This window comes from Leptidea sinapis, chromosome 10 (genome assembly GCF_905404315.1).
Source record: "Leptidea sinapis chromosome 10, ilLepSina1.1, whole genome shotgun sequence".
Lineage (NCBI taxonomy): Eukaryota > Metazoa > Arthropoda > Insecta > Lepidoptera > Pieridae > Leptidea > Leptidea sinapis.
Window position 1 is genome coordinate 5,709,716 of NC_066274.1, and position 27,345 is coordinate 5,737,060.

Consider the following 27,345-nt stretch of genomic DNA (forward strand, 5'->3'; position numbering starts at 1 on the left):
TAGTTTGTTGTGTCCATACATAAGTTCTGTGAGAGAATTTATTGACGCACGGTTTGACAGTTCTGCTGTGAAACAATTTCATTGACGACAGCAGGGTGCATATTTTACGAAGTAATTTTTGATGTTATGATATATTATTGACAAATTCATATAAAAACATTATATTATTTATTATATACAGAACAACGTCTGTCGGGTCAGCTAGTTAAGTATAAGTTTGAAAAGATCTTTCTTCTATTTAAATATATCTTGTTAATTATATGACCACCACTGTAAATCGATCCCGCGCTGTGATTCCGGTTGTGTATTGAGTGAGTGAGCTGTTTTTCTCGCAAGTTCTTGAATTCATTATTAATTATTAGTGTCGAGATAAATTATCTCTCCTTAGTGGACTAATTTATAGATATTTTCTTGATGTTGTAATTTTTATTAGGTGAATTGAATTATTTAACATATAACATTGTATCATTGTTATACTCGTGGAAATTTTCGCATTGACGCCGTGTTTTTTTTTTGCAGAAGGGATAATATTTTATTAACATGTCCGTATTTTCCGTCAGGAAGGAATCTTAAAATTAAAATTTTCAAATTGATATATATTTATTCGAAATAGAATTTCAAATCCCTTATATCCCTTATTACCAGTGGGAGGCTCCTTTGCAAATATAAATTTAATATATTTTTTAAAAATGGTTCGCCTGTTTATAATAAATAAATAATATATATTCCCCCCCCCCCCCCCCCAATCTGGATGTGTGGCGGTGCGGTCCTTCATAGTGCGGTTTTCAAGGAGCCTTATTCCACGTACTACAAAGCTGTGGAATAAGCTTCCTTGTGCGGTGTTTCCGGGACGTTACGAACACAAAGGTCGGCAACGCTCCTGTGATTCCTCTGGTATTTCAAGAGAATGTGGGCGGCGTTGATCACTTAACACCAGGTGAACCGTACGCTTTTTGTCTTCGTTTTCCATAAAAAGGAAATTATTAAAATATTTTTTTTTAATACAATATTTATTTATTTACACATGACTTAATAAATAACACTCTTTTTATGAAAATTAATATAAGCAAACATAAATAATCTATTATTCTATTAAAATATAATAATAACAAATAAAGTAAAATGGAGTTGTATCTTGAACGATGGTAAAGAACCCAACGCGTGTTGCCCGTCTCGCACTTGAGCTGTTTTTAATATTTTACTATTCCAGTACAAAACCGGTGGAATAATAAACATCTCATGTTTTATTCATGCTAAAAACAAACAGTATAAAAATAATATAGACGCAGGCGCTTGACGTATTTTGAATAATTGATTTTAAATTGATCGTAAGTGCCATGATTATCTCATTATAAAAACCTTTCAACCTTATAACCAATTATGTTCCTTTGTATATATAAAGTTGAAAATTGCGTGTATTGTTTTCTGTTGAGTATCTCGTATAGCGGTAATAGGTGATGGAAATAGCACGCGATTACTTATTATACGTTCTAATGGGGCATGATATTATACTTTTTTTTAATGAAAATAAGGGACGAGACGAGGAGGATGTTCAGCTGATGGTAATTGATACTGCGTAACCATTACAATGCAGTGCCGCTCAGGATTCTTGAAAAACTCAATATTTCTGAGCGGCACTACAATTCGCTCGTCAACTTGAGACATAACATGTGAAGTCTCATTCAGAAACACAGTAATGTTTACACATTACTGCTTCACGGCAAATATAAGCGCCGTTGTGGTACCTATAATCTAGCCGACTTCCTGTGCAAAGGAAGTTACTAGTGAAGCTGCTTTATACATAGGTTGATCAATGGGTACCTCTGGTATGCATTCCCATGCATCCCTTATATCATTTATACGTCTTGATCACTGTTTCCCTACCTTTTTTTAGGAAATGCCCCACCTTAATATTTCAAAAAAATTTATGCCATAATTTTTAACCTTTAAAAATTGTTTTGTTACCTTAAGAAATATTATTGTTTTAGAAAGAAATCACTATAAAATTGGTATGAAAACATATCTAGTAATATTAAGTGAACCCATGCTTCTCACAAAATGGCATTCAATGTCGAAACTGAATCAACGCGCAAAATTCCAGCTCAATCAATTGAGAATAACTACAAACATTCTCTTTAACAAATAATCATCATCATCAGCCGGAAGACGGCCAATGCTGGACAAAATAACAAATAATAGTTTGGGCTATGTCGGTGACTTTGGTTTTCCTACGGATATTTTCATTTCTGATTCGATCTCGCAGAGAAACTCCGAGTATAGCCCGCTCCATTGCCCTCTGAGTGACCATGAGCTTTCTCATCAGGCACATAGGCTACACTGAAAATGAGGTTTGAGTACCAGGCATGCATACACGAGAAGGAGACACGCAAGGGATGAAGCAGGTTGTCTTATTGTTAATAAAACAATAAGACAATTTTGCAGCTAATGAGCACTCACCCTAACAAGCTGTATTTTGAATAAACTTGGAATAAACGACCTGACAGCGAATGTGGGCGCTAATTTGTTTTATATTCAAAAGACTAACCCCCTTATTCATAATAGTCTGCTAACTTAAAGCATTGCTAATTCTCACTCTGTCTTCTACTATTGACCTAAGTCGGAATGAGAAAATACACTCCTTAGCGGCTGTTTAAAGTTAGCGGACCATTATGAATAAGGGGGTAAGAAGCTAATTCCAAGCGAGGCTATATTGTAACCATGGTTGTGTCAGACAATTATATACTTATTTGATAATTTAAGTTACTATTTGACATTCAGTTTGAGACTAAAAATAAAATGATTTCCTTCCTTTTCCTTGTTGCTGTGTCTCCGGCATCTCTCCTCTGTTGATGCTCCGTCTCCTCCCTTTATCTCGCACGCATTGTCTTTATGTCTATTATATTGTAAGTCTATGGAATAAACAGTGTTTCTTTATTATTGTCAGTTACTAATATACAATTAAGCACTGAAACTCCACAATTATCAGTTACCAAAGGTTTTGTAACAAAGTCTTGTTTTATAGCCACTGCAATGCACGCCGCCGCTGTTTTCTGTAAGGCGTTACAATCTGTAAAGCGATTTTTATGTTACTAATTTAAATACATAATGAATTAAATGTTCACAGAAGTCGTTAACATCATTAACATTCTTAACATATGATAAAATTGTAACAAAGTAAAAACTGTACATTGTTTGTTTTAAAATAATAATTATTACACTTCAAACAAAACCTAATCCAAAAAGGTACCTACATAATAGAATTTTTGCATGTTGTTCGTGTTGTCTGTATGTATGTCTGAGTAGATTTAATTAAAAATTTGCATGAAATTTAAAAAGAAGTCAGGACAATATAATTTAGGCTACATATTGCCACGCTAGATTCAAGCACAGTATTTCAAGCTTTATAGACTCCACGGGGACGACGTCGCGGGCATCAGCTAGTGTATATATGACGGGACAAGGCCGCTCACTTGGTCAGGATCTTCGTGGTTGTCCATTGTTAGGGGCGTTTAAAACGACAGCGAGTAAAACACAGTTTTACAAGCTATAATAGATTACATAATAAGAACGTAGTGTTCCCGTGATGCGCGTGAGACACAACCGCCTCGCTCGATACTTCTTCCCTGACTGCCTGCGCGACGCTCGCCCGGCACCCGCTCTCGCTCGCACCCGCACCGCACGACGATTACACCCGAGCCAAGACGAATACTGAATCATCTTCGTACTCGCTTCATGGCTTGACGTTCTTGACTCCGACATGCATACACATAGTAATTAGCATATTGATTAACATAATAATATTATTTTTTAAGTGATTAAAATGCGTGTAATTATAACTGTTTTTAACTTTAACTATTTCCGTAAATTAACTTTATATTTGTCTTTGAATTTCTCTTCGCGACAGAGTCTGTTTTCAAGATATTCTCTCCATTCAACTCAATTCTACACATTTCAAGAAGCACTTCAAATCGAAGGCAATATAAACATGAAACTTTGGTTACTTCTGCCGAACACAATATCATCTGACAGGATGGGGATCTCCTATTTCGAGGAGAAATCCAAAGAAAGTAATATGAAAATTTATCATCTTACAAATGACAGAAAGAGGTCTCTCCATGTCTTATAGTATCATACATAGGATATGTATAGTTATGATAATTTTGTTATAACATGGCAAAATTAAATCGCCGAATATCCAGTTAGTCGTAATCACTGTTATAAATAACATCAACATACCAATAACCCGTGGTAGTATGGAACGACGCAAAAAACTAAAGCAAAAACGAAATAAATGATGGTTAAATTAATCTTAATAAAAAAGGGTTCTTATGTTTGCTAATGATGGATGCCCCCATATCTATTAAAAGCAAAGACACAATTGAAATTAATAATGCTAAATTAATATTAAATAACAAAAAAAGTGAATGTTATTATTTAATCTCAACTTACTCAAGTATATCGAAATATCTGCGTTTTTCTTTTTGAATCTTTATTTTTTTTTTTGGAAAATACTGAGGCTGTAAATTGTTGATGAAAAAGAGTGGTAACCAGTTTCAAGCTACTTCCCAGTAATAATCAACCTTTTGGTTTCCCAAGTTCAAATTTATTACCTTACCTTGGATATGTATAAGACTCACTTTGAATGAGGCATATATTCCATAGAGATTTATTAATATTAGTACACAGAGAGTGGTTAATGCTAAATTTCTCATTAAAAACTTAATTCCAAGCGATAATGCTCTAGTGTCCAGAACATTGGTCCAGAACAGCAGAGACCGAGTTAATTCAAATTCAAATAGGATTAAAATCACTTATTGATTGTTAAAAACTACGACCCATTAAGATAGTTTGCCTCAGACCTGAGAAGATGGAGTATTGCTGTCATCTCTGGTCTGGCTCACCCCAGTATCAGCTCGATCCATTTGACGGCGTGCAACGCAGAGCAACTCGAATTGTCGCGGACCCAGTGCTCTGTGAACGTCTGGATCACTTGGAGTTGCGTAGGGAGTGTTGCGAAGAGCTGTTTCATTTGATTACTGCCGCCGAATTCCACCTTGTTACGACACTCCACAAGTTAGGATATCATCCCCACCATCCTCCACAGAGCGGTTTTCAAGGTGCTTTCTTCCACGTACCACAAAGCTGTGAAATGAGCTTCCTTGTGTTTCCGGGACGATAAGATTTGGGTATTATAATGGGTAAACTCAGCGGGCTTGCGAACTTTCAACTCAAAAGAATAACTTTCATAAAAATGTTGCAATGTAATAACATACAAAAAAAAAAAAATATTTCATAGCCTGAGGGTAGTAGTTCCATTCCCTATGGTATCATTATGAATGTCATTTATGTTCTAATAACTTTTAGCACACAGACGTTTTTAACAATCAATTTCTATGAATTTCGTAACACATTTTGTTTTGTACAATTTCTGGGATCATGTTTAAACACATATACTTACCTACATCGCTCCCCAAATGATTTACTAACTAGACTTAGCTGAATAGTATAATACAATAATAACAAACAATATGTTATGTTTTTAAAGTGATTAACCTCACTTCTAGGATTAATACCCAAATAAAATTACGGCGCGGAACGCCGGAGGTCGTGGGTTGGAGTCCCGCATCGTTCATAAAATTTTATTTATTTATATTTATTTCTAGTGTTGACAGTTTCTAGCAAATTCGCTAATGTGTTTATGTACAACACATTTTTCTGTAAATTTTTCTCTTAATGATTTTTTAAGACCTGGGTTATAAATAGCGCGAATAGCCCTCTTCTGTAGCATAAAGATGTGGTTCGGGCTTTTGTAATTTTTTAAATAATATCGTAAAAAATGACACATGACTACAATATAATGAGCTATTTTCTCATAAAAAGTAAACAACAACATTTAAAAGGGACCATTCTAGAGGTCTTCGCACATTACATCGACTCCGCTCCAATTAAACTACTGTGAGTTTATATTATATTATAGCATTGAAATGTAAGCTTTATGTTGTGTGGCCTAAGAGTGTATTTGACAACTAGTAAACCGGCAGTACCTGTATGATGCATGGTCCTCGTCCATGCGTTGTTCACCTATTTACCTATTGACTGTCACCGACCCGTTTGTCCCTCGTTGTCGATAAATCAGGCACGAGTCGACACTGTGCTTACGACAAGCAGGCGACGCGTTACCAATTAGTCGCCCGTAGAGAGAGGCGAAGAACACGGAATGAGACGTCGAACCCACTCATTGACGACGCATTGCCCACTCATTGACGCCAAATTATTCACTGGTGACCGTCGAGTTGATCACCTAAATGACAACTCGCTGATAACCTCTAGTTGGAAGGATATCGGAATGGCGTTGAGTCGGTGTAATGTGCCTTAACCTTAACGCTACTTCATGTGTGTTCCAGTGGCACGGCGGCGTGTCTTGCGAGGCGGCTGCGGCGTCGTCATCGCTGGGCGGTGCGGGCTCGCCGCTTCTGCCGGACTCCGAGCTGATCAAGCTGTGTCCAATGTGCCGCGTGCCCATCGAGAAGGACGAGGGCTGCGCGCAGATGATGTGCAAGCGATGCAAGCACGTGTTCTGCTGGTACTGCCTCGCGTCCTTGGATGTAAGTTGTTTTGTTACGTGGACCTCATCAGGCCACAGCCCCAAGTGCCGAAAAGTGATCACTCGCCTTGTTTCGGGATGGCGTAATCAGTTACGAACCGGTGGAGCTTCCTCGTCCGTTCATTCAAACTTTCAAAATTTGATTTGTGAAAGAACAGAAGAAGAAAAGTAAAATTTATTAACTCAGGTCAAAATCATACTTATGAATTTCAAAGATTTTTACCACCACTTCAAAAAAGCTGACCTTTAATGAGAACCTCGTCTCAAGTGACGCACCAAAAATATTGAAATGTTTTGACTTACTTCTGTAAATTAAAAAAAAAAAGTGATAAAGATAAATTCAGAATAGTGACAAATGCAGTAGATGCATCATTCCGCATACACTTATACTAAAACTAATTACTTAAAGTGGTACCTATATAACTATTAATATACAATAAAAACTTATATTAAATGTTTTATTTGAAGGATGACTTCCTGCTGCGCCACTACGACAAGGGCCCCTGCAAGAACAAGCTGGGACATTCCCGCGCGTCCGTGCTGTGGCATCGCGCCCAGGTGGGTATTATTACCCCTTTGATATATCCCTGCTGCTCGAAGCGGGAATCTAGTATCGTCTATAATCCTCATAGTGATCGCGGTGATCGGTCACGTGTCGGTTGTTCGGGCACACATCAAAGGGAATTCGCGTGTAGTTGCGTGCGCGTGCCCACACGATCGCCGGTCATCCATTCACTGGACAGTGAGCAAAGCCGTACGTATTTCTGCTTGTCGTCGCGGCGTTGTTTTGTTTTCCTCTTATTCAAATAGCGCAAGTAAGACAAGTCAAATGAAGAAACATTTAAAATCATAGAACTATACTAGATATAGAAATATGGAATCCCAAACTAAATATCACAAGGATAAAAATAAGTTAGTTATATAGGTACTCAGATATTTATTGTTACTATGAGTCTTATAATCGCGCACCAATTTTATAAATATTTTTATTAAATTATGAAATCCATTATGTCCATCTTGAATAACTTGCCGATTACAGACGATCAGACAAGTAACGATCATCGCCGATAGTGGAGAGGAAGCATTAGGCTTTTTCCTCAAATATATCTTTCTGCAAGTCATTATATAGTAGCGCTCCCTCAAACTGTATAGTTTTCGTACAATAATTTGCCCTAGCTTTAGTTAATTGTAGTTTATGTTTGTTTCGGGTACAATGTTTATGTGTTTTTGTCTTAAAAGTGATTTGTATGATGTGATAGTATGCATACTTTGTATTTGTATAACTGACATATACATAGTTGATCAGTTTTGTTATATAGTTCTCTAGTCGGGAAGTGATAATCCAGTTGGAACAAAACTTTTAACAGTTTGTTTTGAGTTATATCTGCACATCACCAAATCTCTATTAAGTATTCCAGCAAATCCTTGGCTAATGAGTTATAAATGGTACTATGGACTTTATGTGATATACATCGTGCAGAGTTACGCAAAGCTCCAGACAATTATGTAATTTTTAACTGCAGATAATCTAAATGAGCTCGCCATGTTAATATGGAATCCAGTACAAGACCAAGATATTTTTCTGCCTCTGACTGTTTCAATACTTGGTTATTTATAGTTAAGGGAACAAACTTTGGAACTTTTTTGTTTTTTGCAGTAAAGAGGTTTGAGCATCATTTATAGTCAGTAAATTGTACTGTAGCCAATCATTTAGTGTATCTTAATCCGCTTGTGCGTTGGACATGATGTCATGGATTGATTCTCCAAAATAAAATAAAAGTGTGTCATCAGCATATTAGGATACCTCTCCTGTCAATCCCAGGTTTTCAATATCATTTATGTATATTAAAAATAGTATAGGGCTTAGGATAGACCCTTGAGATATACCACAAACAATGTCATATGGTTTGCTTTTAAAATTTTCGATTTTCTATTTATTTTAGGTAAAATTCAAGAATTATAAAAGCTAATCCACATATACCGATACTTTATAACTTATTTAGCAAGATTCAGTGTGAAACATTGTGAACTGTTTAAGAAATAACAATACGTTAATGTAACGTTCCAGGTGGTGGGGATATTCGCCGGGTTCGGCCTGTTGCTGCTCGTTGCCAGTCCGTTGCTGTTGCTGGCGGCACCCTGCATCGTCTGCTGTAAGTGCAGGTAAATATCATTTGTCTTTGATGACATTATAATACCAAAAGAGATGTATTTTATATTTATAATGTAGTTATATATATATTTCTAATGTTTTTTCAGCAGATGTTAAGCGAATTATAACAGGCCATCCATAAATAACGTCACTCTCACTCCGTTGTGGTACCCATAATCTAGCCGCCATCTTGTGCAAAGGAGCCTCCCATTAGTAACACAGTTCACCAATTGTCATACTTCATGAACATGTAAACCTGTTTTTATGATTTTAAAAGAATTATCAGCAAAGTGGGCTTTGAAATAATTTTGTCTATGGTACAATCAAACTGTGCCGTTTTTTTCTAATTTAAAATATTTTACTGTTCCAGGCTGTGCAACCCCAATACGAAAAATCTCGAGGAAGTGGATGAGATCGAGAGCATCAGCCCTGGACGAGACGATGATGCGGACGAACGGATCAGATACCTGACTGACTGACCGCGGCATTGAACCTCATTGGTGTGGGCTCGGAGAGATGTAGTGACTTCATTGTCTGACTGATATTAGACCAATTTGGACTTAAATCCGCATTAGTCGCGACTAGATTTCATTCGCAGTGCGAAGCTATGCTCTATATTACGTTTTGCTGTTGTACTTATCATTATAAACACAAGTTTATAATTGAAATTCTTAAGTGGCGTAAGAGGGTGTGCACACTGCGATTGTAAGCAGTAGTGATACTTAAATATTTTTTGTCCATTTTGTCAAAATTGACTTTCATTTAGATTATAACGAGGGGTGTTTGTTAGAAACAGTAAGTGTAAGCGAAGTGTGATTGTATTAGTGTAGTGTCAATATCAAAACAGATGTTCTGCCACAGATGTTGGTACTTCCAATATGGCGAATTATATTCAAATAACTCAGTGGCAAACTACAAAATAGGGTATGTCAAATACACACGATAAAAATATTTACATTAAAACTGGATTATTTTGACCATATTTAAGTATAAAATTAGAATATGTTACTAATTTACAAACAAGGACTGTCTCATTCTGTTTTTAGCGTACAAAATATTCGAAGGTGTAGGACAGTGGTAGCCATAATATTTAGAAGGTGGCTTCTGCGTTGTGGCAATTAAGTGCTGGACTTTTGTTTTTTCCAGCTCTTTGAAATGAACCAACACTTTTTTGGCCAAGTATAACCGATGACAATGTGCTTGACAGGTGTCATTGAATGGGCAAATGTCAAAAATTGAATGTTACTGGCGAAGGGCGACATGCCAATATCGCGACTCAACTCGACGAAGATTTAAAGAGACCCACTACTACACAGTTCTATGACATTGCTATGAATGTATAAGGCATAGACTACTATGCCCACATTTGGTTGGTTACGTGTCGGTCTGTTGGGTATTGTCTCGTACTTTTCAATGAAAAGTATATTTTCGAATTGACTATTTCCTAACTCTATCATACCTTATAGTGGGCAGGCTCCTTTAGTGATCGTCACGCAGTAATGGCGTCTGTACGACTATACCACAACATATTAGATTCATTCTCGCTCAACATCTTTTCCGGGGCTTATAACTATTATCAATCAAAAATATTTTATTTCATGGGTTACATTACACTTGAAATATGTCACTGGAAATATTTTTTTCATACATCTCATTGAGTTAGACATTGACATTACACTAAATGTCAAAAAACCCACGGATGAATAAAAAAAATGTTGGTAGCTGTAATGGTATCACTAAGCATCTTGAAGTCACCAATGATAAATTAATCAAAAGATAAAAAGTATGGTCGGAACAAAGTCGGCTGAAGACATACTGTATTTCTTGTCTTCTTATATTGTATGCAAGAAATAAATAAAGAAGAATATTGAAGCAATGTTTTAAAAACATGGAGTACAAGTACAGTACATAAATGGAAGTTTATGTTTATTAGTATTTTGCCAAGGATGTAAGACCATAGGGTCAACTATATTTTTATAATTGTTGATATTTCAATCAGCTTAAAAAAATGTTATAAATGGATTATTTTACTTTTTGATTATTTGTGTTGTCAAAGGTATGTCTTGTCTAAAAGATCTGTTACAAAGTTAATTCGAGAAATATATTCATTCATATATTATTATATTACTATAACGTAGTCTACAATCCAAAGAAATCCATTCATTATTATTAATACATACATTCAAGCCACAACCTAAGAGTTGAACAACCATACAAGATTTTATCAACGATACATCACTCGTGCAGTTGACTCAGTTGTAAAGAGCGCTCCCACGGAACGCGAGAGGTTGCGGTTTCAAGTCCCGCATCATCCATAAAATTTTGTTTTCAAATTTTATTTGTGTAAATACAATTCATCCCGAAATTAATTGTTTTGCAAGATGTGGGGAAAATTGTTGAACTAAAATGAGTACTCATGGCAATATTATGAGATAAAAATTATCTCTTACTATTTGTCAAAACAATCTACTTTTGACAGATAATGTCTGTATGATAAATAAAATTATGAGAACCATTTGGTTGAGAAGGACAAATATAATGTCTCTGAGGAAGGAATTGTTATATTCCTAATGTGGAAAATGGACTTGGAAATATTAACTAACTTCATTGACTGAATCTGTATTTAAATTATGGCCATAAGTATTTAACACTTATTTCATTGTATATTAAAAAGAGCGTATAAATTTTAAATTATCCCACTTGCGGAAAAATATTGGCTCTTGATATTAGATATATTACTAGACAACAAACGCTACACAATTAGTATGCTTCTAAACTTAAGTAAGTACTTTAAGTAAGTCATTAACTTAAGCGGGAATTACATTAGAGCGCTCGGCGCATCGTTACTCTAACGTATAATTCTAGTTTATATTATTGAATATAATGAGCAGAGAATGTATTTATTGTGGGCAACATTAATATTTTACTGTGAACTGGCATTTATCTTCAAATAACAATTTCATTAGGTTTATTCGGACTAATTTATTCGAGAATACATCAAAATATTTGCTGATTAGAACATTTATTTTACTTCTATAGTAGAATTTATAAATAGTTGTTGTCCACTTTTAAGTGACTTAAATGTAACTGCAATGCAGTCGAGAGATGATGCATATATTTATACATACAAACCTTATTTTTGTATTCACCTGTGATTCACACGGACGGACTGACACTTGGGCCACACCGCTTCTTGTGTTTTCATTTAATATAATTTATTGTTAGTGTTAATATTTATGTCTTAATGTGAATAAGGATTTTATTGTACTTAATTCTGAGGGTGCAGTGTAGCGACTCATTTTAAGTTGAAGGTGCTATTGAAACTCTTAACATAAACAATTTATTCGGATATTAAAAAAACAAACTTAAATCCATACTTAAGAGACGTTTTAATTATTTTCATGCCAGTTATTTACATAATATTCACTACACTGTATCCTCACCGGCTTGTGTTAGCAGGCTAGTTAAAGCATTTGTAGAATAAATCAAAAAATCCTAGGTTTAGATTTAAAGCGTTTAATTGTAGTTTTGCTGTCTATGAATTAATGTGTGAATAGTGATGTGGACAGTGTGTCACAGTTGTAATTAAATGAAAGTTATATTTGTGTCATTTCTTATTAAGTGTTTTTTTTTGTATGTAAATACGAAGATTATTTTTGTTATATCTGTAAATGTAATTCTTGTTTATTTGTTAAAAACATTACTTCTGTCTGTTGCTAAAAATAAATATTTAATAAAGAAATTTTGGATCATTATCAGACTTTTTTTAAATGCAACAAATAAGGAATATATGATGTGTATATAAGGAAGATACAACACGGATGACAATGGATAAAGAAATTAATTACTAAGAGTGCAAAAAATAGAGAGTTTCTTGCGCCGTTTCTTCTCTCAGAGCGCGCCCAATGTTTTTAGGGTGATAGTAGGTATTTTGATTGACATCAAAAATTATTCAACAGGAATGAATTTTGAGAAAAATAATACTTTGTAGTTACTACTAGATGTGCTCTGCGATTTTACCTGCAGTACAATTAAAAAGTGACATAGGTTATGTTCATAAAAGTTAAGTACCTACTCAGTTTATATAGTGGATTTTTTACCTACTAAAGGTTAATATTTCTTGCTTTATTACTTCAATATACTAGCGTATAGACAAAGCGTGTGAAAGAAAAGAACATCTATACAGCAAGATAGAGAAGGTAAGTGAATGTATGTCACTGTAACTAATTTAGATTGACAAGTCGTTGGTAAACAGTCAGCCACGCTTAGCATTACATAGTCAGTCATTCTATATTTTGATTGTACATGGAAGAAAGATCCTTGAAAACGGCACTGCAGGGTAGCCCCAGACATCCAGATGGTGTAGATCATCCTCACAGTTCAATGTGTGTGTGATACTTGGGCGCAGGTATGAGGTCGAACAGCTCATTGATACATTCTCCTTGACAAATGCAATTACACACGTAATGAAAGGATGTCTCTATGCAACAAGGTACGAGATTAGGACGTAAGCTGATAATGTAATTAAAGTTAATAGTAATTGATACACCCTGCCCATTACATTCCAGTGCTGCTCAGGATTTTTGAAGAAAACCAAAACTTTTGAGTGGTACCTATAATTACGCTAGTAAGACCTAGATAAAGACATTAGATGTTAAGCATTCGCCCAGTAATTACACTAGCAACGGCGCGTGTCATACTGCTTCACGGCAGGAAAGGCGCCGTTGTGGTACCCATAATCTAGCCGGCATCCAGTGTAAAGAGGCCTCCCACTGGTAAATGCCGTTAGCCGCCTCTTACGGCACCCTTGGTCCTGGTACTTCAAGCACAAGGCATCCTGGATCCTCTATGAGTCAAATGGTTCGAGATTGTACTGGGGTGCACCAGACCAGAGATGACAGCAATACTAACTACAATATTATTATGTTGCTGGCACTTTACAGGCACAAGATCTCACAACATAGCGCTAGAATGCCTTGAAATCTCGATCTTTTCAACAGTTATCTGGAAAACTAAGCCAACTTGGGGTCGAAGAAGTGGGCGAGCCAACAATAGTAATTGTGTTGGGCTAAGCGAGCATAGACCTTCACTAAGAACAGGCCATTAACGCGAGCTTTGAGGACAGAGCTTGAGCGGTAGTAACCTGCAAGTAAACATTAGGTGCAGCTTTTTAAGATTGCTGAAACAATATACCGTCACCCTAACGGGGGCGAGGAATTTGTTCCATGAAAAAGGGCAACTGCAGCTCCGAAAAAAAATTATGATTAAAAATCCAAAAATTTGAGTTCCATTCGCGGCAATTTCCTCCTCTTAAAATTAATTAGGCCTAATGAAATTATGAAAACTCAATATAAGAAAGAAATATTTTATGTCTAACTAAGTACATGCTAATACCTTATAGCACTTAGAATAATAAAAAAAAGGAAAATATGATCAATACCACATTATTAGATGATGACAAACTTATTTGCAAATAATTTTGATATAAATTAAAAACCAAGGAGAAAATAATTTATAATGTTTGTATGAAAAATAGCCACTTTTCCTCTAACATGTACGAAAGTATATCTAGGCACATTGTGGGATTTTTGAGGCACTAATTCAGTCAGTTCGTCAATCACAACTTTTTGTTAAGTGACATGAAATATCAATAAAAAATATAATATTAAATATCTTTATTTACATACCTAAGAAACTACAAAACACTTATTTAATTAGTAATTTTCTTCTATAAGTATTTTTTGTGAACCAAAGAACACATAATTAATTATTATTATTTGACTGATTACAATGGTCATTTATTGTAAAAATTAAATGGGCAATTCAAGAGTCGAGGTGTGCCAAATGAAATTGACAAGCTGATTTGTTAACTTAGCTACTTGCCCTGAAAATGACACCCTTAAAGACTCATAATCATAAATATGATTTTTGATAATTTTTTTAAATGAGTTAAAAAAACTGACTAGAAATATCTTATTTATGCGACACCAACCATATTTGTGTTATGAATATATACATATTGAAATTTTATTAATAAAAAAATTTAATAAAATTAAGTAAAATAATGCCAATGAACAAGTGAGAATAATTTGTACAAAAAAATGCATACACTGTCATGTCAATAGTGTTCACTAGACCACTACCATTTTCTAGCTAGACCTGCTGTAGAATCAAATAACAAAGGATTCTTGAATTCTCCCCTCATGTCTAACATATAATGCATAACTCGGTTCTTCACTTTTAATGGAAGCTGCACTTTAGCAAACATCCGGTCTTCTTTACAGCATACACACTCTAAAGGTACCTTCATAATTCTATTTTCACCAAGTGGAGTGTATGTGACAAAAGTAAGATGCTTTCCTCCTTTATTTAGAATCAGGAATCTTACAGATCTCAATGTGTACATCCAAATCATGGCAAGGGAACCACAGCCTGTAAGGACAGTCATATAAATACAGTTTAATACATCAAACAAATAATCAACAAAAAAAAGTAAAACACAAAACTATTAACTACTTCAAATTTCAATAAAACTTACCAATGATGACTGCTACGGCACTTAGTGTATTTTTATACTTATTTTCACCGAGATTAATTCTCCTATACCACGGTGCGTCATTGGTAGTATCTCTCTCCACAGGAGCATCTCTTAAATTCTTAAAAGCGAATACACCTAAGTAAGTCCAAAACATATATTGAATAATAGCAAATATATTCATATACCTAAAAAACTTTGGATTTTCGTATTTAAATAGTATAACGTCTTTAGCTACGTTTGTATTAACATCATGAATAGATCTTGGTGAGTTTGAACTAAAACTGGTAGTGGTGGTTTTAATAAAATAGTTATTAAATGTTATTTGTCTTAACTTTATAATTCGTTTTAGAATAACTGTCGTCGACAACAACATCTTAATTTGTGAAAAGTGAGAGCAGTAAGCAATGTTTAATGTTTACATTAATATTTATTACATAAACCGAATACTAACTAATACTTATACTGTAAACATAACCTCAAACTTTAACTTCAAACAACAGTTTAAAACTTCAAACTTCAAAGGTCAAGTTTTTTTTATTCTTCTTCCCTTAAATGGGAAAGGCAAGTGCAGAGCCATACAGCCATCATCTAAGTTATGTTATTTCATCTTCAAGGCCAACGGAAATTTCGATCATACATCAACCAGCAAATCGTCTAGGCTTGGGTACAAAAGAAACAATACTTGTGCTGTAATAAATATTCGATAAGGGTATACGTATATCAATTGTTGATACATATTTCAGAGAAATTCGTTTCGAACTCCATATTATTCTTCAAGAAGAAATAGAGTAGAAAATAGAAATGAGCTTCATTAGAACAGATCAAAAGAACAGTTCTTTAAAGTGACTCAAATGATTGATCAGATCACAACGTCGAACTACATCGGTTTAGGTGATAAGAGACATGATGGACTGAAACGATAGACTGAACGTCGAAATGAAATGAAATTTCTTCAATAAGGTTCAATTTGTACACTTTTGAAAGTCAATTTTGATGCCATCGGATGCAACTGAACTTGCTTCACTTTCTTCATTATAATTTCCTTAATTTGCAGCATTTTATATAAAAGAAGTTCAGTTTGTAAACTTCGTATACTAGCATAATAGACAAACACTCTCTTCATTACAGCGAGCAATGACGTTCTATACATAGGTGAGACTAAATTTTAAATGTTCATGTGTGCTAGTTTTACAGATGTGTTAGTAAGTCAGTGAAGTGATAATTGTAAGTGAAATATTGGTAAACGGCGTCATATTCATGTATAGATACGATATTTTATTTCTAACACATATTTTTTAGTTAATATAATCTTTGGAAGATGTAATATTTAGTATTTTAATGAATATGTTCTACCAAAATAAACATCTCCAAAGTAGTATGCAATACTCACAATCTCAATCAGATTTTACCCGTAAAATGATTCTTTGGTTGCATTGTTGCAATTTGTAACAACACTATCTAATACACAACACCGTTATATTTTTTAATTAATATCTGTGTAAACACAATTTGACAGGAGTCTAATAGACACTAAATTGTTTCAAAATGGTTTCATGGTCTTCATCAATCCGTCTCTTTCTGACACCGAGCTTTTAATGTAAGGATAGTTCACGGGGAGTGTTCCGAAGAGCTTTTTCACCTGATTCCCGCCGCCGAATTCCACCTTCACACGACACGCCACAAGTTAGTATATCATCCCCACCATCTGGAGGTGTAGCAGTCCTCCACAGTGCGGTTTTCAAGGAGTTTTCTTCCACGTACTACAAAGCTGTGGAATGGACTTCCTTGTGCGGTGTTTCCGGAACGATATGGCATGGGTACCTTAAAAAAAAGTGCGTACACCATCCTTAAAGGCCGGGATGCTCCTGTGATTCCTCTGGTGTTGCAAGAGAATGTGGTTGGCGGTGATCACTTAACACCAGGTGACCCGTACGCCCGTTTGTCCTCCTTTTCCATAAAAAAAAAGTTATCTCACTTTCACGCGGGATTCGTCTATTACGCTAGTATACTAAGTTTATGGTTCAGTTACATGATGTGGGTGTATACCTACATTTACCCATGAATTAGTGACCAGTTTTATGATATCTGAAAGTTAGAACAGCAAGTCTATTTCTACCTTTTGTGTTTATATAGTGATAATCATTATTGTTCAAAAATTCTTGTAAATTAATATGAACATATAAAATGCTGTTATATGACTTATATAATATAATATATATTTTGGGAAGCAACTGTCAAAATATTGATGGCTTTAAATTAATCTCCAAACGAATCACGAGGTCTGGTGACCAGGTATTTGTTTCATGTATTTTTCAATGAGCTTGATTCTAAATTAACCTATTGTAACCCACCATTATAAGAGCTCCACTATGATTAATTCAATCTCCAAGATTAGAAAAGTCTCAGCAAGTTATGTTAAATTCTGATCAGAACAACAAAGCAGACAGGGCAAGGTGTTGATATATAAGTTCATCTCAAGTAAGTAACGTGTGTGAATGCCTATTTTTTTATATTCCCAAAAAGTAACATTTATATCACTTTCTAATTTCCGACTTATTATTTACCCGATGACAAAAACTCTCATACTTAGGTATTTATTTCTATTGCCTTTTTTAAATGGTTGTTGTACTCTAAGACTGAGGTAAAGTATGAAAGCTGGCCCTAAGAAACAGCGGCAAATTCAAAATGTTTGCTGCTGATAACACTGGCTATATACTGAATAAATGAATAAAATTTGAACAACAAAATTTTATGAACGACGCGGGACTCGAACCCACGACCTCTGGCGTTCCATGCCAGTGCTCTAACCAACTGAGCTAAATGTTCTATGATCCGTTAATGACTGATGTCTTATTATTTTTTGATTTGATACTTGAAGCGATATTGTCAAATTGTCCCTGACGTTACAGATACCATGTCAAAAGTTTGTAAGTAATTCCAGTGCCAACTCGTTAGCCAGACTCTTACTATTACGCTAGTATACCTACTAAGTTTATGGATTTTATTTAAAGAAAAATATTATGTGACTGCATCATTCCTATTTATCACTTTTATCTTACAATAAAATATACTTATACCCAAAATTGCCAGTGACTTCAGTTTCATCTTAGCTTCTCGCTAGTAACATCTTGTTCCTAATCCAACGGATTTTTTTTACTTCATTATCATTTAGGAGGTGGGCTACAAGTGTTATATAGCGTCATAGAGCTGTGTGGCAATATATTTTTTATAAGGTTGCATTTATGGTAGCTTAGAGGCAGTTTCAAAATATAAATGAAACTTCACAAGTGAGTAGTTCGTTCCGAGTGAGTTCGGACAAAGAAAGAAGAGTCAGAATTATATTTAGTGTGGCAAAATTTATGAAAGGATTCTCGAAATTAAAAATTGTATTTAATCAAGTTTTCGTATTATATATTATAGTATAGTATTAAGTATAGCATAAGGTAATGTAATAAAATTACATGTAAGTTAAATTTTCTTTATTATTTCGGCATGAAGAGACTTACTCACGTTTCTTGCATATTGCATAGTCTACGAGTAACTATCAAGTTTCTCAGTTTTCTCTACGACTGTGACGTAAATTTTATGACAAAATATGTTATAAAAAAATTATTCATCTTTCCAATAAAATAATGTAGATTCTGTATCCACTACAGTTATTGATTTTGACCAAAAAGCTTTTGCAGCAGTGGAACAGAACACCACCTTCGGTAGAACGTATGATATAAAAGTCAATGACATTATGAACACCAAACTGAGAAATACTTAATTTCTTGTGTAATTCCACATGCGTAAATTAAATTCGTTACCCAAGTGGTAATTCTAGGTATATAATATGCTTAAAATGTTCAATAATTGTGTCAAATTATTGCCGCAAAAATTAAAATCGAACAGATTTTTATTTTTACATTCACAGAATTATCTTTACAGTTTCAAGATTCAAATATATTTTTATGTTTCAAAATTCAAAAATACTGGGGGTTATACCACATGGAGGGAAGTAGGTACCTTAAATATTGTAAATGTAACATTTTACTGGATGAAGACTATTTTAATTTAAAAAAAATTATTAATTGCTTCCATAGTTTGTTTAAATAAGTGTTGATTGAACCGGGAATCGAACATGATAATGTTAGTTATATATCGAAGCCTTTCGATCGGTATGATAAAGCTACAGGATATTTCTTTCTCGTGCAGCATTTTACCTTCTTTGCACAGGATGCCGGCTAGATTATGGGTCCCAGGTGAATTGTTTCTTGAATAGGTTTGCTTCCTTCTAAGACTGCGAAGCGGAGACATATATAAGTAGGTCCCTCCCAAATTCAAACTCGTCGATGTTTTTAACTTACCTGCATTTGTTGACGCTCTTGGACCATTTCTATGTTCTTAAACAATATTTGAGCGCTTAAATCAGTATACCATCGATACAACAAAATACACCGTTATCGAGTCCTCAAAAAACTTCACGCAAAATTAGTTGAAATTGTTTGTCCAGAGTTACTTACTCCTAAGTATATTTTTGAGTTTTATATGATTGTGTAAATATTTAATGAATTAATATTATAACTTATCCTATATCCTATCGGTCAGACATGGTTAAGGTTGACGTTTCATACTCTGCCAATCGCCGCAGACACGAAGGGAACAATCCTTCTTTTTAACGACATTTAACACAACGACAATCAAACAGTCCTTCGTCCAGTCCAGGGGACTGTTTAATTGATCATCATGCTTAGTTCTAATTAAAATGTTTTTTTTTTAATTAAGAGACGAGACGAGCAGGACGTTCAGCTGATGGTAATTGATACGCCCTGCCCATTACAATGCAGTGCCGCTCAGGATTCTTGAAAAACCCCAAAAATTCTGAGCGGCACTACAACTGTGGCTCGTTACCTTGAGACATAAGATATTAAGTCTCATTTGCCCAGTAATTTTATGGCTACGGCGCCCTTCAGACCGAAACACAGTAAAGCTTACACATTACTGATTCACGGCAGAAATAGGCGCTGTTGTTATCGAGAAGCAAGATTTTTTTTCTCCTGAACATTGAATTTGAATTGTGTTGATACCGAGTTCTATGACGCGGTCGATAGTTTTCTCTGGTGTGAAGAATACATTTTGATGAACCAAGAAGTCTGCACCTAGGATGTAAGTTTTCACGTGCACGACGTCGAGCGCCAACTGGAAGCTTCTACAGAGGTTGTTACTTACTTTTTCTTCCTTGCATCTAAATCGTATCGACTCCAGTCGATATCAATAGCATGGTACCTTTTTTACATCGAAAAAATATACTAAGCTACTTGCTCAAATGTATTTACTTGGGAAAGTACATAACAGTCTTTGTAAAATAAAAATCAACCTCAATAATTCCTTAAGGAAATTCTAATTAATCAGAGTTTTACATGACATTTTACTAACTACATAATAATTATTAACTACAGATACCATTTTGTAACAGAAAGGGGCTGAACAACTTGGCCCGTCGTGTAAGATTCACTACGATAAAATAGCACAAATATTTACTTCTACGGTATTTATAATTTATACGCCTCGGAAACATTACTAGAAATGTATAGGTACCTATTTTTTGAGTTTTTCCCTATTTGCCCTACATAATTTTGTAGAGGTAATTATTCCAAAATATCATACACTCTTCAATTTCCGAGGCGGATAATTATAAGTACTTAAGTCATATTTTTTTAAAACTATGCATCAAATTGATAAGCCGGTAGGCATAATGGAGTAGGAATAAAGTGTATTGACGTAAATGATTTCCCGCTCTCGTGAATTAGTCTAAAAAGTTATGTGTAATAATAAATACCAGTATCTCTGCCAACAATAACACATAATATTTACAAAACAACATCTTCACAAACATACATTTAAAATTAAAACATAATATATTTTCAGTCATCTTTATCCACTAGCATTATATGTCCAGGTACACTAAATGGCCCTACCCGAGACCTGACATCCACAGACCGGACTGCAAAATAATATTTGAATCCTGCCATAAACTGAGTCAACGTGCAGGCCATAGGCAGTGGAAGAGCTTTTACGTCACCTATTTTTTTCCATAAATTTGTACTTGCAGGGGCCTGCGTTTCTTGATATGCATATAGCTGGTAACTTGCTATCTCTTCGTGGAAATCTTCTTGATAGCCATCGATTTTCCAGGATATAACAATTCCATTGTCAACTTTCGACAGCTTAAGTTGCGGCGCGGGGGGAAGCGCCTTCCAATTTGGAGGTTGGTATTGTTTTACGCCATCAGGTAGAGGGGCTGGATGCGACCTGCGTGTTTGTTTAGCTGAACCTGGAGTTACATTACGCGGCCTTACATCTGCAATAAATTAAGATCATCATTCAGTTCATAAAATAAGAATCAATCTATAATATGTCACACCCATTCAATTGAAATTACAAAACTTACTTTGATTTGGGATTGTTTTCAACATTAACGTCTGAACGGGTCGTACGTTTTGTGCTTGGACTCCACTTATAGGTATATAAACTTTTCTAGGACTGTTGATAACTGTTGCAAATTGATGTCTCTGAGGTGGCATCAAGTTCTGGGGTGGAACTACACGAACAGTTTGGTTCATATTCATTCTAGGGGCGAGTTTCAGTGGAGGTTCATCATCTGTCAGATCGACTGTCACTGAATTTCCATGCGGTTTACTCAGCGGCCTCTTTTCAGCTTTTTGTCCTGATGATGATACATTTTTAACACCATTTTGCAGAGGAGGGGTCATGTTTGGCTTGGCAACAGAAATTTGCTGCTGTAAAGATGGATTCACTTTCATCAGGTTGTTTGATGCTGGAACAAGTCTAGGAACAGGTATTTGCTGCTGCTGTGGTTGTTGTTGCGGCGCCGTATTTACATGTTTTGGAGAGCGCCTATTCGCATTTGAACCCTTCACCTGTTTTACGCCCGTGTTCCTCTTTGCTTTAAGTCCATCTGTCATCAAAACCTGCATACCAACAGATCTTGTTATTTTTAATGGTGTTATTGGGGTTGCTTTTTTTTTTAGCTCTTCCTGTATGGATTTGAGAACAACTTGCAAGTCTACATTTTGTTTAGAGAGAGTGCTAACTTTTTGCTTATATTCTTCTACCTTATGTGATACGTTTTTCAGTTCAGATTTTATCTCGCCTAAATTACTCCTGCCGATTACACTTTCAACAATTTTCAATATACAAAATTCTTCTAAATCATTGCGAGTCATTTCTGCAATATTCTTTTTGCATGTGGATAAAAATGTCACGGGCAGTAATTCTTTCGGTGAAGGAGGCCTTTTGGTTTTCGCGTCTGTTTCTTGTGTTGCTTTGCTTGCATCTTCATTGTTTTCATTTGTATCTGTTGCTATATCTGTAAAGAGTTTAAGAAAGTATTAAAACGGCTTACTCTACTAATATGTATTATTGAGAGTATATCCTAAATTAATATTCCATCTTACCTGTACTGGTTGAGATGTCTGATTTCAAGTTATTCTTATCTTCTAGAATTTTATCCACATCAGTGTTTTCTGTGGCTTTCAATACTGCTGCTGAATCTGTTACTTTCTCATCTTTTTTTACACTAGGTTCATCATCAATTAACATAACATCATCATCTTCTTCGATATTAATGAAATTTTTATCATTAGCTGCAGTATCCATGTGTGGCGTTTCCTTTGATTGATCCTTATCTTCTGCTTCATCATCTGATAAGAAATCCAATGTGTTTAATAATTTACATTGCGGCTGTTTAGTTTCCATTTCACCTTTGCTGTTTTCAGCTACAGTTATCTCATGATTGTCTTTAATAAGAGCGCTTGCCACAGTAAAATCGGGTTTCGGTTGGTTTGAGTCGAGAACTAATATATTGTTGGAGTTTTGACTACTGTTATTTTCAGCTAGAGCTATGTCATGATTGTCTTTAATAACAGCGCTTGCCAAAGTACACTTGGGTTTTGGTTGGTTTGAGTCGAGCAGTAATAAATTGTTGAGGATTTGACCATTGTTGTTTTCTGATAGAGTTATCTCATGATTGTCTTCAATAGCAGCGCTTGTCTCAGTACAATCAGGTATCGGTTGGTTTGAGTCGAGAACTAATAGATCGTTAGGGGTTTGACAATCAACTAAAACAACTGCACCGACTTCTTTATTTAATCTTGTATCATCTTTATCATTAGGCTTACTATCAATATCGTCAACTTCAAGACTAACATCCTGCTTATCTGATGTTTTAGCGACATTCATTGGATTTGGATCATTATTTTCAGTGGCACTGGAATCGTCGTTGTGATGATCTGATATTAAAGTTTCCATTGTAGAACTAGTTCTTGCAGTAGCGGGGCCAATATCTGAAATGACACTGGCATCTAAATGATTACTATTTTTTACATCTACTAGATCCTTGCTTTTTGTATATACATCAGAACTTTGTATGTATATCTTATCTTTGTTTTGAGGGTCTGACGATACAGTGTCTGTTTCAGAACCAGTTATTTCAGTAGCAGGGTCCTTGTTTGAAATAACACTGGGCTCAACATTTTTATTTACTTTATCATCTAGAAGATAATTGCTTTCTGTATGTATGTTAGAATTACCAATCGTATCTAATTCACTTTTAATGTCGTGTTCTCTCTTGCTGGTTTCATTATCCGACAGTACGATCGATTGCAGAACTTCCGACTCTTTTACTTCTTCAGATACATTTATAACATTATCGGCTACTTTTATTACTTCTTCAGTCTGAACTTCACTTATCTTTGTATCGTTTACATTCAAAGAAAACTCTTCGTTAGTTTCTTCTTCAAAAGCATTGTTTTCAGTTAGAATAACAGTATCGTTAGAATCTTCTTTGTCTGTGTTGAAAATCTTACAATCTTTATTGCTGGAGTCCTTGCAATTTTCATGCATGGAAGTTTCCGTTGAATCGCACAATATGGGAGCTCCTTCTTCTCTCTCACCCATTTTAATTTCAATATTACCTAAACTTTCACTACACTTTTTACTAACTTCGTTGCTTTCTTCTGTCAAGTTATTTCTATCAGCGTGGGCAAAAAGGATGTCATTTTCTTTAAGCTCTTTTTCTGTGAATAGCATTTGATCCATCGTTCCGTTATTTTGGTATATGTCACTATCTACATCCATGGGTATTACCATGTTACTTGTACCTAGAGCTATGTCTTTTGATGAATCCTCAATATCATCATCTTTGGCGTTGTTTTGATTATCCAAACAGTGAATATCTGATGAAGAATTTTCATTTCGATGAGTTATATTACTTTTTAAAAAAACATCGTCAATAGAACTACTTATACGTACATCATTGCACTTATATATAGCGTCACTACTACTCTCTGTTTCTGCTGTTTTCATAACAATATCAATTGATACGTCATCAACTTTGATTTGATTTTCTATATCATCTACACTTTCAACAGAATTCATTTCAACATCATCTAAAGCATCACCGTCGTCACATTCCCATTTCAACGAGAAATTATTTTCAAATTTTCTACAATTTACTACTTCCTTTTCTTCATCTAATTTCGTTGACTCATTACATGAAGCACTATCCCGAGTATTCACTTCTTCTTCCAAAACATCTTCATTATCGATCAACCTCTTCATATCAATGGCTTCATCAGATATGACTTTTATTGAGTCAGTATTACTTTTTAAATCTTCATTTTCTAAAGATTCGTTGACTTCTGTATTAGTAACAAAACCATTCATACATTGAACGTCGGTTTTTGTGGAACCATCAAAAAGACTATCTTTAGTCTCTCCTACACTATCATTCTTATCTTGAAATAAAGTAGTTTTGTGTGAATCTATCTCTGAATTACTGGGGTTGATATTACATAAGTCTGGATTTTCTTTGTCTCCGTAAGCTTCACTATTTTCAACTGTCGTAATCGAAGATTCTATTAAGCCATCAGAACTGTTTTCCTTCATTGTAATGCCCTGATTCAGATTGCTGCTGGCAACAGTTTGTTCTACATTTTCTAATTTATTTAAGATTTCATTGTTACTTAATTTTTCAATAATTTGTTTATCTACCAACGACATTTTATCTATGTATGAATCTTGTTCAATTTCTAATATTAATTGCATTATTGAGCATTTCCTCTTCAATCAATGAAACTATATACGATTGAAATCTGAAAGCAAAAATAGTCTGGTGAGTTTATCACTTAATTCTTTTTAAATATATTTATTTACAAATAATTGAGAAAAAATAAATATTCATGCGATTTCCATCGTGCGCAAAAATCATGAATGCTGTAAATGGAATATTTTATACCAACATTAAACATTTCAGGTCAGTTCTGTATCTTACTCTTGTCTGGTCCTACTCGAACCACTCGATAGTTAACAACATAATGATGAGTTCTATTGAAGGAGATGGTAGGTGACTAGCCATCTTATAATAATTTTACGGCCCATGTTATTGTTTATGTATTTATGAACAGTAGGTAAAAGATGACTATATATTGTTTATTAATACTTTACCTTTCTTTATAGGTGTACATATTATTATAATTATGTAGATTCTCATTAAGATTAATATAAAAGTTTTCATTTAACAAAACAAATATATGTAATATTAGGGTACTAATAAACACATTGTTTTCCAACGAAATTATGTAAATTTGTTGACATTTATATTAGAATGACATTTGTATGAAATACATTTTACATATCTACGTGACATATAACATGACGTGGCTTAGAAAAATGTTTATTGACAATTCAACGAATATATTGTTGACGGGGAGGGACAGCGAAAATAAAAAAACAACCATATTCAAATTGGAACATTCCAAAGATACAAAAAAAGTCATTATTATAAAATAATAGGTATTGATCTCGGAGGTATATATTTATGTTAGTAGGTTTCGACCCGTAGAAAGTTCAAGTGTCGATAATTTTTGAAACCAAAAAAATAATAGTAGGATTAAACCCATTGGAAATGGAAGAGAATATAACAAAAATGAAAGGAAAAATAATTTACGGGCAATCTAAGGTCGGGAAGTGGAAATTTCCTTTCATTTTTGTTATATTCTCTTCAGTTTCCAATGGGTTTCATCCGAATATTATTTTTTTTTCACTTTTTATCATTTTCAAAGGCTTCAGCACTGGTCTAAGGAGAGTTAGAGTTGCGTACGGATCTCTACTGCCAAACTGGCATCTTGTGGGTCTTCCCAGGTTCTGGCCTATACGACCTTTTGCGCACACCATCACCGTAAGGAAAAAGGCGTACCACGGTACCAAACTAAGAGGGGCAAAAGCGAGTATAATATCTAGCTAAGGGAGAAAACCCACACAAAGTTATCATGTGAACATACCCACAAGTTCTAATACTTTGCCGTTTTAGACTGTGAGGAAGTGGAAATTATATGAAAAAATCCTCCTGCTGACAGTAGGTGGTTACCCCTTATAATATCAACCCTACTCGTGGGAGCAATGACAGTTATCTTGCAATAAAAATAAAAACATAATTCTCATTAGTGCAATACTAACTCATTAATTATCTCACATCAATATAGATGGTCGTTTAACAGATATTCTATAAAGGAATGTTCGAAACATCTCCTCCGTGAACATATCAACGTTCCGTAAATAATAAAACACTGTAGGACACGAACAAGTTAAAAAAAGCGCGTGTGTGAGCTCCGACGCACGACTGGAGTTTACTCCTCAAGAACGATTGCCTTTGAAAAGGTACTAAATAAAAATCAAGTCCAATGGAGTCGGTTACAAACAGACATACAGCAAAAGCTTATAAAAGCGTATTAATTAAAAAATCAAATAAATCCTTAACGCTCAAAATATGTCAGGAAATGCCCAAACACAACTCCTGTTGAAAACTCAAAATTCGAATTTTAAAAGGTGCATCAAGGAAGTTACATTTTGGCACACCCTAATAGGTATATTGTACTACATGCGTAAGCTATCACGCTGTATACTATCTATGCTGGCTACACACAAGTATATATACACACAGACACAACTAAAAAGAAAAGGTGCGCGAGAAATGATGAGCACCAAAAA

At 34.7% G+C, this 27,345-nt stretch overlaps 3 protein-coding genes across 8 annotated transcripts in view; 1 reads left to right on the forward strand and 2 right to left on the reverse strand.

Annotated features, from left to right (window-relative positions):
- Positions 1 to 12,511, forward strand: part of LOC126966408 (probable E3 ubiquitin-protein ligase RNF144A) — a 153,675-nt gene extending 141,164 nt beyond the window's left edge. For all 4 annotated transcript variants that reach the window (XM_050810427.1, XM_050810429.1, XM_050810430.1 and 1 more), the window contains 4 exons: positions 6,405 to 6,605; positions 7,073 to 7,162; positions 8,673 to 8,767; positions 9,127 to 12,511. In XM_050810427.1, coding sequence (XP_050666384.1) covers positions 6,405 to 6,605; positions 7,073 to 7,162; positions 8,673 to 8,767; positions 9,127 to 9,235 — 495 coding nt within the window. In that variant the 3' untranslated portion in view covers positions 9,236 to 12,511. The remainder of the gene's footprint in view (positions 1 to 6,404; positions 6,606 to 7,072; positions 7,163 to 8,672; positions 8,768 to 9,126) is intronic.
- A 1,905-nt stretch (positions 12,512 to 14,416) lies between these two features.
- LOC126966421 (transmembrane protein 223) lies at positions 14,417 to 15,790 on the reverse strand. Its single transcript, XM_050810452.1, has 2 exons — positions 15,295 to 15,790; positions 14,417 to 15,188 (listed from the first exon to the last, which is right to left on the reverse strand). Exons 1-2 carry the CDS (start codon positions 15,665 to 15,667, stop codon positions 14,896 to 14,898), a joined length of 666 nt encoding a protein of 221 aa, XP_050666409.1. The 5' UTR covers positions 15,668 to 15,790; the 3' UTR covers positions 14,417 to 14,895.
- Positions 15,791 to 20,593: 4,803 nt separating this feature from the next.
- LOC126966404 (dentin sialophosphoprotein) overlaps positions 20,594 to 27,345 on the reverse strand; it is a 30,918-nt gene continuing 24,166 nt past the window's right edge. For all 3 annotated transcript variants that reach the window (XM_050810413.1, XM_050810412.1, XM_050810414.1), the window contains exons 3-5: positions 22,755 to 25,451; positions 21,728 to 22,666; positions 20,594 to 21,637 (exon numbers count right to left, since the gene is read on the reverse strand). In XM_050810413.1, the coding sequence (XP_050666370.1) occupies positions 21,201 to 21,637; positions 21,728 to 22,666; positions 22,755 to 25,404 (4,026 nt within the window). In that variant the 5' untranslated portion in view covers positions 25,405 to 25,451 and the 3' untranslated portion in view covers positions 20,594 to 21,200. The remainder of the gene's footprint in view (positions 21,638 to 21,727; positions 22,667 to 22,754; positions 25,452 to 27,345) is intronic.